Consider the following 18,352-nt stretch of genomic DNA (forward strand, 5'->3'; position numbering starts at 1 on the left):
TATTGAATTTGGCCCTGGGGAAATGTTGGCCCCGGGGCTTAATGAGGTGCAAAGAAGCGGTGTGCGTGCCCCCTCCCTTTTATCTAAGTGTTGTTTGATAGGTGCCCAGGGTGTGCACCAGGGCACCCACCTATAATTTAGAGAGGCCCTGGGGATGGGGTCACAGGTTCTACAATAGGGTTGCGGAGGGGGGCCTCACCTTTTTAATGGAATGCAACCCAAGGAATGGGGTCCCAAGGGCCTATTAAGTTCTGCAGAGGGGGCTACATGCCCACTCCCCCTAACATATATATGTTTTGGCCCTGGTGGATGAGGTCCCCAGGATCCGGAGGCCAACCCAACACCATGCACGCCAGGTGCTGTGCATGGCATGAGGTTGGCAGCCTGCGAGGCAGTTGGCTATCTTCGGGTGAGTTAGGCAGGTCCTGTGGCCACCCACCTGATGTGCATGGCCGAAGGCAGTTGGTTGCCCTGAGGGGCGTTGGCCACAGGGCCTGGCTTGTGGCCGTAAAGTCTTCCTCTTGCATGCACGGCCAAAGGCGGTTTGTTGTGTTGGGTTGGTTGCCTCTGTGTGACTTGGCCACAGGCCTTCCTCTCATTGTGCATATTTGAAAGCAGTGTGCAGCATGGGCTTGGCTGTCTACAGAGGGTTTGACCTGTGGCCAACCTTGCAGCATGGGATTAGCTGCTGCAGGGGTTTGGAAGCAGGCCAAGCCCTGCAGCCAACCCGCTTTGGCCATGCTTGGCAGAGGTTTAGCTTTATGTATGGTAAAAAAAAATTATTTATGTTAAAAATAACTTGAAATGTTCTTAAAAGGCTAAAGTAACATTATAGTTAGGTGAAAGGTTCAGCAACAATGCAACATTTTAAACTAAAAATAAAGACAGAAAATCACCAGTTGAAGTTATAGTTATCTCAAGTAACTAGAATTCACCACCACCCTGCTCAGCTCCAGTTAAAAACAAAGTACAGAACAAAACATTAACACCTGCTCCTTTCGCTTGGACTTCAACAAGCATCATGCCACAATTTCCCCAACTGGTCATTATCTAACTAAAACATGACTTTAATGCTGAACAGTCCTTGTGGAAGTGCTTGAGGGTCAAGCCAATAGGCGTGTGAGGTAAGGTTCAAAGTGGCCAGGACCATTCGTGATAACCAATCTTTGAGAGAGAGTTCCACATTAGGGCCCTCCGCTCTTTTGGCGAAGCCCAGGAAGTGAGCATTTTTGAGCATCCTCCGTTGTCGCTTTGAGGTCTCGCACCTCTGTTTGTCGTAGCTTTAGTTGAACTTGTATGATCATTAGGGAGGGTCGCATAGAGGTCAGGGAGTACTCCACCTTGTCCACTCTCGCCATGAGCTTGTTATGTTATGTTATGTTATGTTATGTTATGTTATGTTATTCGGTCTTATATAGCGCACAGCTGCCCCAGCAAAGGGGCGTCCCGGCGCTTGCAGCTAAGAGGTATAACCCACACAACAACCTAAAACCGTGACAGCCACCTTAAAACTGGAGACTACAGAAAAGTTTTAATAGCTTTCCTAAAGGCAAGCAGACAGTCTATGCCGCAAATCTGTTCAGGCAAGGAGTTCCACAGCCTGGCTGCAAGGCAGCGGAAAGACCGCCCACCTGCACGACGGCGCTTGACCCGTTGGATGACAACCAGATGTTGTCCTGCCGAACGCAGCCAGCGGGAGGGAACATAAGGGGTAAGCAAGTTACTCAACAGGTTAGGCCTAGCAAATTTCACTATCTTAAAGGATATACACAATGTCTTGAATTGAATACGATTCTCCATAGGAAGCCAATGGAGCCTCCAAATAGTGCCAGCAGTGGAGCAAAATCGCAGAAGACCCACCAAGATTCTGGCTGCAGCATTTTGAACACGTTCCACCCTAATTATTTCAGCCTTATTTGCCCCCAATAGAAGAGAGCTGGCATAATCCAGGTGAGATAGAATGGTCGCCTGTACAATCAGCTGACGTATAGACGGATCAAAAAACTTCAGAAAGGGCTTAAGACCCAGCAGAAGGCCAAAGCATGTGCCAGCTACTTTCCTTGTATGAACCTGAAAACTGAGAGATGAATCCATCCATACCCCAAGATTTTTAACCACTGCCTTTGGCGTAGGAATATCACCCAGAGCAGTCAGCCACCAATGCTCGCTCCACAGGCTCGCGTTCTTCCCGAGCAACAAAACCTCAGTTTTGTTGGCATTTAGTTGCAAGCAATTGGTAGCCATCCATTCGGCTACAGCCGTCATCCCATCTCTGAATCTAGAGGCATTCGGAGAAGACCCTTCAGCCAAGGTAACAACAAGCTGCGTGTAGTCTGCATATGAGACCATAGTAAGGTCCCACTGCCTGGCAACAGTAGCCAGAGGCTGAACGTAAAGATTGAATAACGAAGGGCTCAGCACCGAGCCCTGGGGTACCTCCTGGTCGGTGGAATGGGCCTGAGAGAGAAACAGGGGAGCAGACACTCTGAAAGATCCTTCGGTCAAAAAAGATCTGAACCATTCCAGAGCCGACCCAATCACCCCAGCGTTCTCTAGCCGCTAAAGTAGAATGCCCTGCGATACAGTGTCAAAGGCGGCACTGAGATCTAACAGAATCAGTGACCAGCATCAAGAATGGACCGCAGATGCTCAGTAGTGGTCTGGAGAGCCTCATCCGTACTGTGACCCGGTCGAAACCCATTCTGAGATGGGTCAAAGATGTTATTGGAGTTCAGGAACTGAGTAAGCACGTTATTGACATGTGCGTCTGCAATCTTAGCCACCCATGGAAGAAGGGATACGGGTCAGGTTGATAATCACTCTGGCACCAATGCAGCAATCCCGCACCGTTGGAGCCACTAGAGGTCCCAGGTGTCAGCTCTATTGCCCCTTTGATCCTCCCCCCAGTAAAAGGCTGGAGTGGAGTAGCACTGTCCTCCTGAGCGTGGGCCGTGTTCCTTTTTTGCAGGCCGTGGCAGTGCAAGATTGATTAGCAGCCCATAGAAGAAAGCAATAAAGTAAACACAAATGGTATTGTGTTTAAAAGTTTAATATAATTACCCTTAGTGCCAAATTCTCTATGTTGGTGAGTGCTGCCAGTTAGGTCTGACTATGTCTTACTGTTAATGCAAAACTGTAGATCTTCCTCTATGTTTCCGGAATGGTAAATTTTTGGGCTTCAAAATCAAGTCACCCTACCTTCAGAAGGTTTGAAAGGCTTGAATTTGTTTGGACAGGTTGAGGTTCTAACATATCACTTCCCGTGGTCACGAGTCCCAATAAAAAGGTTCTTTTGGTTTTACCAACATCACCAAATGTCATTCACAATGCAATCCCACATTATAAAAATTAAATAAATACAAGTCCGACATACAACGGCAGATATTAAAGTAAAGGAATAAATAGATAAAGCTACTTGCCTTGTGCTCGCCGTATCGCCGAGTCGGTAAAAAGTCAGAAAGATGGGTAATTTTGAAGCAGTGCCTGGGCTATACATGTTTGATGCATGAGTGCACTTGGATACATACTGCTCTGGGTATCGTGCTGGTACGAAAATGTTATGTTTGGATTTCCTCTCAAGCTTCACCACTAGAATGGGTCACTAAAATCATTCCATCAATCAGGTTTCTTGTAAAGAGTGACTATTCACCCACTAGGGTCTCAAGGCAACAAGACTCTTGTCACTTGTTCTACAACTAATTTTTTGTTAAGGCAGCCTTAGCAGCTGCTGTGCATTCAGTACTTGTGCTGTGCGTTAGTGAAGCTTGATAATCCACTTTTTACAGAATTGTTAGTTGAGCCGATAGTTGTTTGGATCCTGTTGCAAACAATTTAGTTTGTGTGTGGCAGTAAATTTACAGGAACAAGAGCATGTGACATCATTTTATAGTTTGACCTATATAATATTTGTATCAATTGCATTGTTCTATGTGATGTCGCTATAGACAAGTGACAACTTATCCGCTTTGACTGTTTATGTTTTGAAAATTCTTATTCCGAAATACTTACAACACAGTATCTATTTTTCTAAATCCTGGCTGTTGATATACTTTAGAGGTAATTAGTGGTCAAAGTGCATAAAAAAAGTATGGGAACTGTGATGGTGCATGCAGTGGTGCAGGGTGAGTGATCCTGGGGACTTGGTCAAAGGCATGGCTAAAAAAACTAATATTCTGTAATAATCTTTCAACTTCAGGTAACTACATGTAAAATAACAAACGGCTTAAATGACAATTCAATGCAAGTTATCTTAATCAGTGGAAAAGGCACTATTGTATGGTATGAAACCTCAATCAGTTAATGCAGTGTACCCAGTGCTTAATTTGTGCCAGTGGTTTCCAAGGCTCAGCACTTATGGCTGTCTGCCACATTGTGGCACTATTTGCCTGATTTAGAGAGGAGAACAACAGTTGTTTATTAATTCAAAATACATAACAAGTGACTAATACCTGCAGTCCAAACTGTTCTAATAGCTTTGGGGCCTGGAAGAGTCTGAATTGTCAAACGTGTAGAAGTGTGATTGTTAGAAGTTGTTTTGGTACTGTCCTTAACAGCCCTGACAGGAGCAAAGGGTACTGAGAGCTGTGGTAGTCTCCTGATGAGGGCCCTGGAACTTATTGTTTTGCAACTCAAGCACTGACTGCACCAGAGAGCCACAGAATTCAATCCTGGTTGATTAAGTGGAGAATTGTGACTTGTGTATGCTTAGCGCTACAAGATCCCAATCAGTGAGAGAAAGCACTGTGAACATCTAAGCCATTATATGAAACTTTTATTACACATAAAATAAGAAAGGCTGATACAAAATGTGCAAAAAGATTTAAGATAAAAAAAAGTTCTTCTAAAATATAGATTTCAGCAGTACCCAGACTGTGGACCAGATGTACGACTGTGGAAATAGCGCCTCCTAAATTGGGACTTTTTTGCAACTCGCAATTTGCAAGCTGCTTTTTCCAATGTACAACAGTGTTTTTCGCGCTGTTAGAGATTCTCAATGGGGTTGCAAATTGTGAGGCTCATAAATATTAATAAGCCTCTCGCAATTTGCGACCCCATTGGAAATGGCAGGCCCTCCCAGGTATGGTGGCTTGCTGGGCTCAGCAGACCACCATGCCTGAAACTGCTTTTAAATAACACAGTTTATTTTTTTTTTTGCAGCCTGTTTTCCATAAAGGAAAATTGGATGCATTTAAAAAAAAAATTTAACTTTTTTGTTTAATTTTTTAAGGGCAGGTAGTGGTCCCTGGAACCACTGCCTCCCCTTAAAAAACATATTCCCCTGCATTTGCAAAGGAGAAGGCCCTTCCCCTTTGCGAGTGCACTACCAGAGGGTGGTAATTTGTCAGTGTTTTGCGACCGCAATTGCGTTTGCAAAACATTTGTACATGGGGTTGCGCTCACTATTAGGAAGGGAACGCCCCTTCCTAATAGAGACTCACAATTCCAAAATAGCGAGTCGCAAATAAATTGCGACTCGCTATTTTGGAATAGGGCATACCCCTATAGGAAGCTCCCTTACAGTGAAGTACATTTACATTTCTTTCAGGGAAGCAGGCAACCTGGCAAAAAGGCTTGTTCACGTCTGCCCCTCTCTCGGTTTCACAGCACTGGAAACTCCCTGCCTTACATTGTCGGAATTAACAGTCTCAGGATGGTTATCTTTTCATAAAAACTAGGGATAGTGTTTTACGAAAATTAAAAAAGTATGCACATGTGTCCCTCAGAACCCTCCACTCCCCTTCCGACTGCTGGGGGTAGTCAACTTCTGGCTTCTGAAATTTCAGACTCTTGTGCTGAGAAGAACCTTGATCTCACACAGAGAGGTCATACAAATTTGCCTAGCAAAGAGGGCTTGAAATTTAGTTTAAGTGAGGGAAGAAGTAGGAAATATTTTTTTCCTAGTCAAGACACAGAGTGATGCCACAGCAGTAGTTGAATGAAATGGTATGATTTCAGTGCATAGATATGGCATTAAGGGCCAGATGTATCAAGCATTATCCCGTTTGCGAACGGGAAAAAGCCTTTTGGAATGTATCATCCCAAAAGGCATTCGCAAAATAGGTAATCACAATTTTTACAATTACTTATTTTGCCAATGCATTTAGGGATTTTCAATTTGCGGTTCCTTAAATGCAATGCTGGAAGCAAGAAAAAATTGAAACCTGGCTTAAAGGAATCGCAAATTACTACCAATTTCTAGTTGGTGGTAATTTGCAAATTCCTTTAAAATGCACTTTTTAGCATTTTTCTATGTGGCATGTGGCACACATACATTAGGGCATGTATGGGCGCCACTTGTGCACACATGCATATTTCAGGGGTGCAACAGGGTGTCCTTTTGGCACCCTTGCACCCTTGAAATTGCATGCGCAATTTGCGAATACCTATTTGGTACTCGCAAATTGCAAATGCAATCCTATTCATTCCTATGGGCCTTTAGGCCCATAGCAATGAATGGGAAGGTATTCCTTAATAGCGAATCGCTATTCGCTATTAAGGAATATGTAGGATTCTAAAAAAAATTTCCAAATCCTACATATAGCGCATTTTGCGATTCTTACATAGCGAATCGGTAACATTTGCTATTTAAAAATTGCAAAAGCAATTCTTGATATATCTGGCCCCTAGTCAGGTTCAGACTTCCTTTCTGAAGGGCCTCATATTTTAACCTAAACTTTGAAATGTTATCTTTTGTAGTCGATTTTAAGAGATGCACAATCACTTTTATCAATTAATGAACACAATAAAGAACAAATGCCATGACTTTTCTGTAAAATGTTTTATATTTTACCTACAGTTTGCAAATTCCTACAATTTTAACCCTCACAAATGGCTCTTGGTGAACTTCGACTGCTCAACGCTTTGGTAAGTTATTATTTTCCTAATATTTTATTTGTTTTTCTTGGTATGCACTATTTCTTAAGGGAGGGTAAAAAGCGTTTGGACTGAACATTTTAATGCCATCTTCACTTGGTTACATGGGAAATGCTCTATATGTGGTTGTTTTCTGATAAATTGTTTGTCCTGACTGAGATAGACTTCACATACAAATGGCTAGTATTATTCAAAGGCATAAGGGAGAATCCAGAAACACTGAGGTAGTGGGTTTGAGGATGCTACTTGTAGTAGCACGCAAACGCTTGCAGACGCATTAACATGATTTTTCTCTTTAAGAAAATCCATTCCAAGATGGTAGCCGATGCACACGTGTTGGGAAATGTTTGCATGCTTACATAAAGACATGAATAAATGCAGCAGTTGTGATGCGTGCATGCATGTGGGTCATGATGCATGGTGCCCATGTTTGATTTACTTTTCTAATGTGGCAGATGGCCATGTTAGATTGATAAATTAAAATTAAAATGAGGGCAGCTGAAGCGGGAAGAAGGAAGTGAACAACACCTTGGAGCTGCAATGCCTCAAAATAAATGAATGAATAAATAAATAAGATAAGTAAATAAACAATGTGATATGGGAAGCAGGTTGGAGAAAGCGGTAAGGAGTGAACTAGTGAGCTTGGCATCATCGAGAAGATGGGGAAAGTTAAAGGAGACCATGCAGGTGTACCTTCCAGATGAAATTCTTATAAGAAAATAAACATGTTGAGAGATTGAAGAACTAAAACTTAACTTCTGGTCAAAAAAGAGCTACACTGTTCTATGAAACAAAAAAGAGAGGGTAGAATGTGCACGTGTGGCTGTTCGCAGACATCTCTATTCTCAAGCAATGATCTCAGTTGGGTAAACACTTTTTAAATGATGTAGCAACTTCTTTAGAAGTCTGACATGTCCCCATATATTTAGCAGGCAATTTCTCCAGGCTGAGCAGACTGCAATTTATTTATTTATTTATTTATTTATTATGAAGCTTATAAAGCGCACGGCTACCTCCTGCGGGGGTGTCCCGGCGCTACAGACTGCAAGCAAGAGAGAAATGAGCTGGTTATGAGATGGTAAACAGCCAGGTTTTCAGTTTGCTTCGGAACAAAGGCTCCGAGTCAATGAACCTAAGATCAAGAGGGAGGCTGTTCCAAATTTTAGCTGTTACTACGCTGAACGCTCTGCCACCACTGCTGGCACGACGGAATCTGGGTACCACCAGGAGGAGCAGGCTGTTCGATCTCAGAGATCTGACAGAATGGGACAGTTTGAGTCTCTTTCTCAAGTATCCAGGGCCTAGCCCATTGAGGGCACGGAAGGCAAGGATCAAAGCTTTGAACTGGATGCGACGGGCAATGGGGAGCCAATGCAGCTTCTTCCGGTATGAAGCAACTGAGTGGCGAAAAGGGATATTGCCAATCAGTCCTGCCGCAGCATTTTGAACTATTTGCAGACGGTCAATTTGATACAGGGGGGCGCCCGCATAGAGACTGTTGGCATAATCTAACTGCGATGTAATTAGGGCATGAACAATGGTTTTGCGGGAGTCCAAAGGGAGGTAAGGGAAGATCTTCCTGATCATACGTAATTTGCCAAAGTAAGCTGCTGTGACCTTGTTGATTTGTGATTTGCAGGACAGTGCATTATCAAATTGAAAGCCCAAATTTCGGGCTGTCTGGACTGGGACCGGAGGAGGATTCAGTACAGTTGGCCACCATTGGATAGTGGGCAGCGCAGTTTTCTGATTAAAAAAGAAAACCTCAGTTTTGTCGGTGTTCAATTTAAGGTGGTTAGAGGTCATCCAGGAGCAGATGTTGCTGAGTCAGTGGCGAAAATTGATGAAATTGGTGTCAGAGTGATTTCTAAATGAAAACACAAGCTGAGTATCATCAGCGTAAGAGATCACTCTGACCCCCCAAGATTCCACCACATTTGCCAACGGAGCCAGATAGACATTAAAAAACAGGGGGCTCAAGGCAGAGCCCTGAGGCACTCCGCAGAAAAGAGGTTTACCCTCTGATTCAAAAGGTCGAAGAAAGACCTTCTGGGTCCGACCTGTAAGGAAAGATCTAATCCAGGTCAGCACAGTACCTCCGATTCCCACCTGCCCCAGCCGGTTCAGCAGTAACTCGTGAGATACTGTATCGAAAGCGGCGGATAGGTCGAGGAGGACCAACATGGCCTCCTCGCCCCTATCCACACACTCACGAATAGTCTCCGATACCTCTAAAAGAGCGGTTTCGGTACTATAGCCAGTTCTAAAACCAGACTGTGAGTCATGAAGCAATTGGTTAGATTCTAGGTAGTCTGCCAATTGTTTCTGGGCAGCCTTTTCCAGGATTTTTGCTGGCTTTGGAAGGAGAGAAATCGGACGGTAGTTGCAGAATTGCAAGGGATCTGCATCCGTTTTCTTCAAAATCGGTACTAGCATTGCCTGTTTCCATGCCAAGGGGAATTGACCAGTGCGTAGCGAGGAATTCCAAATGGAAAGGAGGGGGCTAATCAGTAGAGGGGCAAGCTTGGCCATCATCTTAGCAGGAACTGGATCAAGCGGCGACCCGGATTTACATTGGACAAGTAGATTTATGGCAGTCTCGGAAGTGAGCTCCTTAAAAGAATTCAAAGAGGCATTCTGAGAGTCAGGATCACCGGTCGGAAGAGACGCCAGAATCTGATTAAATGAAGAGGTTAATTTAATAATTTTATCCTGGAAGTAGTCCAATAACCCATCGCAAAGTGCCTGGCTAGGGGAACTCTGAACCATCATGGCAGAGGGATTAACAAAGTCCTTCACAATTTTAAAAATAGTTTTAGAGGAGTTCTCTGCATTCTTGATTTGCTGGGTATAAAAGTCTCTCATAGAGGACCGTTTTAACTTTTGAAATTTGTTCAGGGCATCATAGGTCTGCCGCCACTTGCGTTCCAACTGTTTACATCGGCTCTTTTCCTCACGCAAGGCGGGGGAGAACCAGGGTGCAGAGGGCCTAGATCTAGTGGAGGTAATAGGTTTTAAAGGGGAAATGTCATCATTAGCCGCTAAAAGTGCGGAGTTGTATTTCAGGAGTACGCATTTGTTCAGGAGTACGGATTGGATGGAGGTTCCAGCTATTTTAATTCACGTCCGATTCCTCAGTTGTAGGAAGTGTTAATAGGAGTATATCGTACATTCCTTTTTGAACAATACATCGGTGAAAGTAGTCCGGTGAGAAACTTTAAAAACCACGGGGCATATTATCAAGGGGGTTTATCTCTGCTTTTTTGGCTTTAAAAGCCAAGAAAGCGGAGATAAAATTATCTCCCTATTACCTAGCTGTCGCTAACACCAGTTAGCGACAGCTAGTAGGAGATAGCGACCATCTTGGGCCCCACTTTGCATGTCAGTGATATTTATCACTAATGACATGCAAAGTGGGCGTGCCAAGATGTTAGCGACTGGAAACAGTCGCTAACATCGCTATCTCCTATTACCAACTTTTGGAGATATTAGCGCTAAGCGCGAATATCTCCAAAAGCTAACACCTGCCCCTGAGCAGTTCTTAGCCATGTTATCCAATGGTAGGTGGATAACATGGCTAAGAGCATAAGCTCGGTAATGCATGAATATCGCTGACTTTTCAGCGATATTCATGCATTTCGGCCGATTTTTATCGCTTAGGAGATAAACCTTGATAATAGCAAGGTTCCTAAGCGATAAAAATCGCCGCAGCTCAGCGATAAAAATATCGCCGCTAAACCAACATAGCAATAATTATCGCTAGTTGTTGGTAATATGCCCCCACATATGTCGATGGCTGGATTTTTGGCAGTATAATGATTGCTAGAAAAGAATATAAAATAAAGATTGTGAAAACTGAACCAGTTTAAATTTGCACTCACCTCCTGCTAGGCGCCAATGCTAAAACTGCCAAAGATGGGTTTTAACACTGTTGCATGACGTCTGTTCAAGTAGCAAATCTGCCAGAATATATTAGATTTTCTCTAGAATTTTCCAATAAAAAAGTGAAAGTATACAAAACGGAATGGCAGTGAAGAGCTGCATGGACGTGGGCAATTCGACCTAGTATTTACACACAGTGTTTTCAAACAGAGCTTAGGCGGTCACGTCTGTGGCAGACAAAGGGAGAGGAGCAAACATCATTCAGCAGTGCTCTATTGTACGTGCACCAACGTGTAATTAAACCTCCATTGATTTGTTGTATTAGGGATATCTTCTTTCCACCTCATCACTTTGAAAGGATACTGTTCAAACATCAAACTGACTCATATTTGTGCAGCATATTAGCAATGTATTTGTTTTTCTAGGGGCAGATATTGAATGTAGACAGTGTCTGCGTTTCTCTGTCCACGCTTAGTCTGAAATGAAATAAATAAAATTAATTTTGTTGCGTGCACTGCATCCCCAAATGCGATACAGTGTACGCAACGAAATTCGTTTTATTTACTTATATGTTTACTTACCTGTAATCCTCCGTAATCCATAGATTACTACCCCCACCCTGTCTCTTCCCCTCCCCATGTCACCGTCTGGCAGCTACTCCCACCACCGACCGCTACTGAGTGTCAAGAGGCGTCTGCCAGAGCTTCACGTTAAATTGTGGTGTGACCAGTGGCGTCTCAGTGCAAACAGGCTTGTTCACCGTTGCAAAGAGTCCAAATGCTTCAATACAGCTCCCTGAGCCACACCAAAGGTCCAGGACCTGAGGGGCACCACTTGGAGTTGAGGAACCCACTTCAGCTGGGTACAGGGGCAGGTGCAGGATGTAGGCAAGCTTGTTATGTCCCTGTGGCTTGGATCAGTAAGGCAGCAGACTAGCCCTTGGATTCCCTCTGGTGTCCTGGGTTCAAGGGTGAAGTTGCAGGTCCAGTACTTTTCTCACCCAGGCAAGAGGGCAACAGGCAGCAGGCTAGCACAGCAGGTATCCACAGGTCCAGAGTGTACTCAAGAGGTGGTGTCTGAGGTCCATTATTTATACCCATTTGTGCCTTTGAAGTGGGGAGAAGCTTCTAGAGGCATGCCTTTGAAGTGCATAGGTGATTTGCCTTCTTGGCCCTGGCTCCAGCTTAACTACAGACAGTATGCAGCCCTTTGTGTGGAAATAGGAAACAACCTATTTAAGTGTAAGTGGGGCTGGGCCCAGCTCCTACTTCTCATCCTGCCAGTGATGGCCCATTCAATCACACCTGAGCTCCCCATTGTGTTTGGAGAAATACGCTAAGCCCACTGTCAACTACACCCAGTAATGTGATCCAGAGTCAGGTTGCAGGCATCAAAGGGCTAAGCAAGAAAATGGCAACTTTCAAAAGTGTAATATAAAATCGAAACTTCATCATAAGTTAGGATTTTTCATTACAATTCCATCAACACCAAACATGAAGGGGTTACCTGGCCCCATTTCAAAATTACACTAATAAAATGTAATACAGTATTGACAGTGTTATCCTACTGTAGAAAATAGAAACCTTCTCAGGGGTCTCACTGATAAACCTGGTCCTTTTAAACCAGCAAAGAAGAGATTGGAACAGAAGCTTACAGAAAACAGGGACCTTATATATGTGTTGGCATTAGTCAACATTAGTCAGCATAAAACCAAGGGGAGTTCCTGGCACATGTAAGCATGCAAAATGACTAATATGGGTATACAAAATTTGCTTGCTCAACAAAGTGGTTGGAGAGCCATTCTCCTTACATCAGCAAGAATAGCCTGACAGTTATATACTAGGAGCTGGTGCATTCTACTACCTAAGCCTCTCTGAGCTTGTGCAAGGCTCTGGAAGAGGGAAACAGCACATGGCGAGCGCATGGCTACCTAAAATGGCTGCCAAGTACAAAATAGCTTTCAATTCATGCTAATAAATCCCTGCAATCTTCAAGAGATAGTCATTTTAGCATGAGCTAAAGACATTCCTATGATCCAGTAGGAACACAGAAATTATTTGCACATTAATTTTTAATAAATGTATTAATATCCTAATTCATTGCTAGGTGGGCATTTTCCATTGTAAACATTTCATTAAGCGGGTATATATAAGGTATAAGCAGGAATACAAATGGAAACAGAGCATTGGGTCATAATTAACATACAGATAGCAGGATAGAGTAATGACTATTATCACAAACAGAATTATCATAATTTTTCCTTTTTTTTTTTTTTTTTTTTTTTTTTACCCTTAAGCTAAAAGCAAACCCTAGAACTATCTAGTAAACACATTTAAAGGGCTCCTATGCATTTCAGAGACCATTCATTTCAATTTCAGAATAGCCAACAGCACATAGCTAATATGTTCTTCTATGAGGAAACATTCACATTACTATGCTATTTTGATTCTTATAGCTTAAACAGAGCATGCAAATATAACAATAGTGTTAAATTAGGTTATCAGCATTTGTACTGCATGTTTCCACAATTTATAAGGTCTGGAATCATTCATTGAATTTGTGTGACTTTCTGCGCTGCCCTGTGGTTTCTTGTTGACCTTAATCATTGTGTGAAAGTGTCATTGTGTGAGGCTTTTTTAACAATGGCTTTGTTCAGTAATGTGTGTAGTGATGATTTCCACTAGCAATAAATACAGTGTGGTTTATGATGTATTTTCAGTGTATTATTGTTTCACTGAAAATGTGCTAGAGGAGTTTGCCATGAGTTCTATTTTATTAGGGTGAGTGAATAGTAGTTGATTGACCAATTGGTTGTGTTGGATCACAAAACTTGAAGAAGTTTACGATTTGTGCTGTGGCAGGGACAACCAAGCACTACCAGAGGTGAAGGTCTTCTAATCTCCGCTAACTAAGACACTTGATACTCAGGGGCTTATTTATGAGAGTTCGGCATCACTTTTACACCAAGTAACGTGGTAAATATGTAACACAGGACTATCATAAGATTTATGAAGCCTTTGAGGTGGCCTCATAAATCATGAGTAAGGTGATGCAGCGCAAATGCATGCGTCGCCAGACTCTGAATCTGGGAGGTGTTCCATGGGTGTGCAGTGGGTTTTACATGCAACACCCATGGAATGTGATGCTGGCCCAGGTTTACAAACTGATAGAAACCTCTGGGAGTGTCAAATCCATATGGCTCTCGAGTTGAGGCAAAATGAGGAGAAATATGTTAATTTCTCCTAATTTTTTCCTCTTTTCATGTGTGCTGCATTCTGCAGCACACATGGAAAGAGGAAAAGCCTCGTAGGACTGTTTTTGTGCAGGAAGGGGCACCTTCCTGCCCAAAAACAATCCTGTCTGCAATGAAGCACCCTTGCACCATGGGGCAAGAACACCTACTTTAGCCATATGCTGCCAAAATGGCATCAGTGCAAGCAGAAAGGACAGGAATGCACATATTGCTTAAATTTGGTGCATTCCTGCCAATTTACTTTGGCGTAGGGCAGCGCACCAAGGTGCCTAGCTACGCTGCCCTATGCCAACATGTAATAAATGAGGCCCTCAGTGTGTGGTGAAACAGTAGCCCCTCAAGGTTTCTTAACTTGCTGTGTAGACTTGGGTGAGAAGACAAAATGTAGCTCAAAGATGGTTGTGTACGTTCAATGCAAGTACATACAATTGCAAGTATGTCCTGCTGTGAGTCTTTGTCAAGACACAACACGTTTGTCATTTCTCAGTATATGAATACATGTAAAAATGAAAGCAAAAAACGAGACTACAATCCAATAGAAAGAGAAAATCTGGGTCGTGGAGGAAAATGGGACTGCAGTCCAATGGAAAGAGAAAACCTCCGTCCCTGAACAATATAACCCACTGACAGTCGCTAAATGCTCAAGAACATGGACCACAGCTGAAAGTGAGAAATACAAAAAAATGCAAGTAAGTTGCCGTGAAATGGCAAAAAAGTTTATGCGCTGTTTACTAACATGTACAGTTTGGGACCACAACCAGATGGCAAGTAGCTAATTGTAAAATGGAGAACATCATTCTTCATGCAAAAATCTTTTACTTGGTTATGAGTACACTGTTCTTTACTGGTAGTTATCCTGGGGAATGTAAGAGCAGCCGCAAGAGCACAGATCCAACATTAACTCTACAGTACCTTTGAAAGGGAAAACTGAGTATCTTGGAGTTTGGGAAAGTGAGCTAAATCATCCGGACCATGCGTATGTCTCCTGGTTGAAGGCTAATGTTTTTTAGTTCCACAAAGTATGTTAACTAGTAACCTGAGGTCTAAACTTCTCCATCCAACCTTGATGATAAATGGAGGCAGACTGCATTCAGCCCAAATCGACAACTGTGTATGAGCTAAACAGGGCAGGAAAGGCACAAGTTTGGATCACTCAGGCTATTTGTGATTGACCTAGCATGAAGGCCAACTACTTGCCGAACTTCTGCCACAAAGCAGGGTGTTAAGCTCAACAAAACATTAAAAGGTGGTACAGAGGGTGCCACATGTCTCCTTGCTGAGCCCAACACTTTTCAATGTTTATGTCAGCCCCCTCTACTCTCTCATAAAGGCCTTCTCAGGGGATTCAACGGACACTGCAATGAAATTTCATGACTGTCTGCGCAAAGTTGGACATTGAATGCCACAAAACGGCCTGAAATTAAACACAGGGAAAACTGAGGTACTTCTGTTTGGGCGCGATGCCTCTTTTTGGCAACCAATCTGGTGGCCACAGGAAACAGGAGAAATACCAACTCCGATCTCTAAGGTGAAAAACCGAGGAGTCTACTTTGATACCAAGCTGTCCTTTGAGAGGCAAATCAACGCAATCACCTTCACATGTTTCTACATACTCAAAACTATCAGGAAAATTCTCAGTTTCATCCTGCTAGAACCCCTGAAAGCGGTGGTAACAGCTCTTATCCTGTCTAGAATAGATTATGTAGGTGGCCTGTTTCTCAACATACAATCACGCCTCCTCAACAAAATGCAGGTCCTCCAAAATGCAACATCTTGCCTACTGCTCGCTATTCCAAAACATCAATCAGTGGCTTATGCCCTCCCAATAATACATTGGCTATCAGTTAAAAGAAGGATGAATTTAAGGCCCTCTGCATCGCCCTGAAAGGACTACATTGTCTTGGCCCTGAATATTTTGCAAAAAGGTTCAAGTGGTACATCCCAAAGAGGCAGCTCCGCTCAGGGACATCCACAAATCTGATAATTCCCTGGGCCAAAACGGTCTCATGGGGGGGAAGAAGTTTCGTTGCAGGCACCGCCAGATTGTGGAATGCACTCCCACTGGCACTTAATGTGGAAAACAATCTCTTGGCATTTGGTAAACTTTTAGGAACTCAGCTCTTTACCAACTAGCCCAGTCACTCCTTCCCTAACATCATACTCTGGCTAGCAAATTATGGTGAGCCGCCGCGCCTAGACACCTCCTGGTATTAGCACGTGTTACAAATTGTAATTTCATTTCATGCTCGAGCGCCTGAGTCATTACTTACCCACTTGAACTTATAGTAGTAGATTCTCTAGGCATCCTTTCTCATGTGGGACATGGAGGGCTTTTTGACACTGTGTCCACATCATGTCTGGGGACTTTCAGTAAAGCAAGGTCATCAACAGGGTAGAGAAGGAGAGCTTCAGCAGTGATGTCTATTGTCTTTCCTGCTATGAGGATGCGGCCCACATGCAACTTCACATTCTAGAAAAACCGCAGCAGAAGGGTTCATGAAGGTCAATGGCCATACTGAAGGTGTTTACATGCTGGTTGAAAACTGCAGCTGGCAGTTCAGAGCTAACCCTGTTCCAGGAAGTGTCTGCATCCCTTGTGGTAAAAGAAATCTGACCAACCTGGATTGTGCAAGGTTTCCCTCCTCAGAGAAGCTGCTGGGTATTGCACTCGTTCCTACATCACAGAATTCACTGTGGTGGGCACTGCCTACCCGAAACTGGCCATATACAATCTACAGAAGCATGCTCTGGTGGAAAACGTGCTGTATTTCTTTAAGACAGTTCCTGGAGAGAAAAGAGGAAGAAGAAGAAAAATTGTGGTTTGTGCCCTTGTTTTTTGTGGGTAGCATTCATCCTCCATCCTTCAATGACCATTCTCAGAAACCTGAAGATGTTCATGATCAGCTAATAGTAAGCTTAAAGAGAGAAATACTGCTTGCATTACACAGTATCTCCCATGTGCAATCATTGCGATGAGACCAAGGAAATCCCACTGGTTTGTTTATCCATGGGGGAGCATGAAATGCATTTTTTTACAAAAACTAGGACAATATTAATCTACCTGTAAAGCATAATATCCGTTCCAATTCCCTGATGCGGCGCATGAATCCAAAGCATACAGTAAACAGATTAAAATGAAGGCTTAACCTACCAAGTGACACCTTAGAGATGCTACAGCTACTGCACCATCTTGCTCACCTGTGTGCCGGTAACATTTCCCCAGGGATTTTGTGAGACTTTTTAATATACCAATGACATTCTGTTTACCTTTTGGTGCCCTTTTAGTAACAAGAATGGTATTAGTCAAGATTGAGACTTCAGGTACTGATAATTGGAGAGGAGAAGATGGCTGAGGTTTGCAAGCAACATAACAGAGAGATAACATAATCTGTAATGGACTGTCTTCTGCAATGCAAAATATAGCACTTCCATTTTGTCTTTAATACAGTAGGTGCTATACAAGTACTATCACACGCATTCATGAGGACGAACTTCAGTACTTCAGTTACGAGCTATATATGTATATATGTGTGTGTATATATATATATATACATATATATGTGTATATATATATATATACATATATACATATATATATATATATATATATATATATATATATATATATATATGTATATGTATATATATATATATATATATATATATATATATATATATATATATATATGTATATGTATATATATATATATATATATATATATATATATATATATATATATATATATATATATATATATATATATATATATATATATATATATATGTTCACTGAAGAAACAAAGGTCACAGGAAATGGAATGTAAAAAAACATAAAAATCCACTGACAAAATAAAAGGTTACAGAGATGTTATAGTTAGGCACACATTTCACTCCTACAAAACCAGAGAAATGCTGCCATTATAGTTAGTAAGCTAAGTATAACTTGTGCCCCACAATTAAATGCTTATGACCTCATATATTTCATCACTCATGACATGGTCAGTGACATCACTCATGGCCTCGCTGATGACATCTCAAATGACATCAATCATGACATAATCCAGTAATTGTGAGTGTTTTAAAAAAAATGTGAGGTGTATTGGTGAATCTGTGGGTTTATAAGTGCCTTTATGGGTGATTCATTGGGTATGTGACTGGTTGTATAAGTGAGTGATTAGGTGTCTCGGTGAATGTATGGGTGAATGACTAGGTTATGTAAATGTCTGTATCATTCTGTCAGTTGGTGTCTAATTGGCTGTATGCGTTGGTGAGCGGGTATGTGAGTGGCTGTATGGGTGATTGGTTCACTGAGTACCTGTTTGGGTGTTTGAGTGTCTGTAAGAG

The 18,352-nt window shown here is 42.5% G+C and overlaps 2 protein-coding genes across 3 annotated transcripts in view; both read left to right on the plus strand.

Annotated features, from left to right (window-relative positions):
- LOC147722438 (aromatic-L-amino-acid decarboxylase-like) overlaps positions 1–18,352 on the plus strand; it is a 1,636,613-nt gene that overhangs the window by 1,457,312 nt on the left and 160,949 nt on the right. The window lies entirely within an intron of this gene.
- LOC147722439 (aromatic-L-amino-acid decarboxylase-like) overlaps positions 1–18,352 on the plus strand; it is a 712,354-nt gene that overhangs the window by 533,025 nt on the left and 160,977 nt on the right. For both annotated transcript variants that reach the window (XM_086964959.1, XM_086964960.1), the window contains one exon: positions 6,797–6,864. In XM_086964959.1, coding sequence (XP_086821085.1) covers positions 6,797–6,864 — 68 coding nt within the window. The remainder of the gene's footprint in view (positions 1–6,796; positions 6,865–18,352) is intronic.

This window comes from Lissotriton vulgaris, chromosome 4_1 (assembly GCF_964263255.1).
Source record: "Lissotriton vulgaris chromosome 4_1, aLisVul1.2, whole genome shotgun sequence".
NCBI classification, from domain to species: domain Eukaryota; kingdom Metazoa; phylum Chordata; class Amphibia; order Caudata; family Salamandridae; genus Lissotriton; species Lissotriton vulgaris.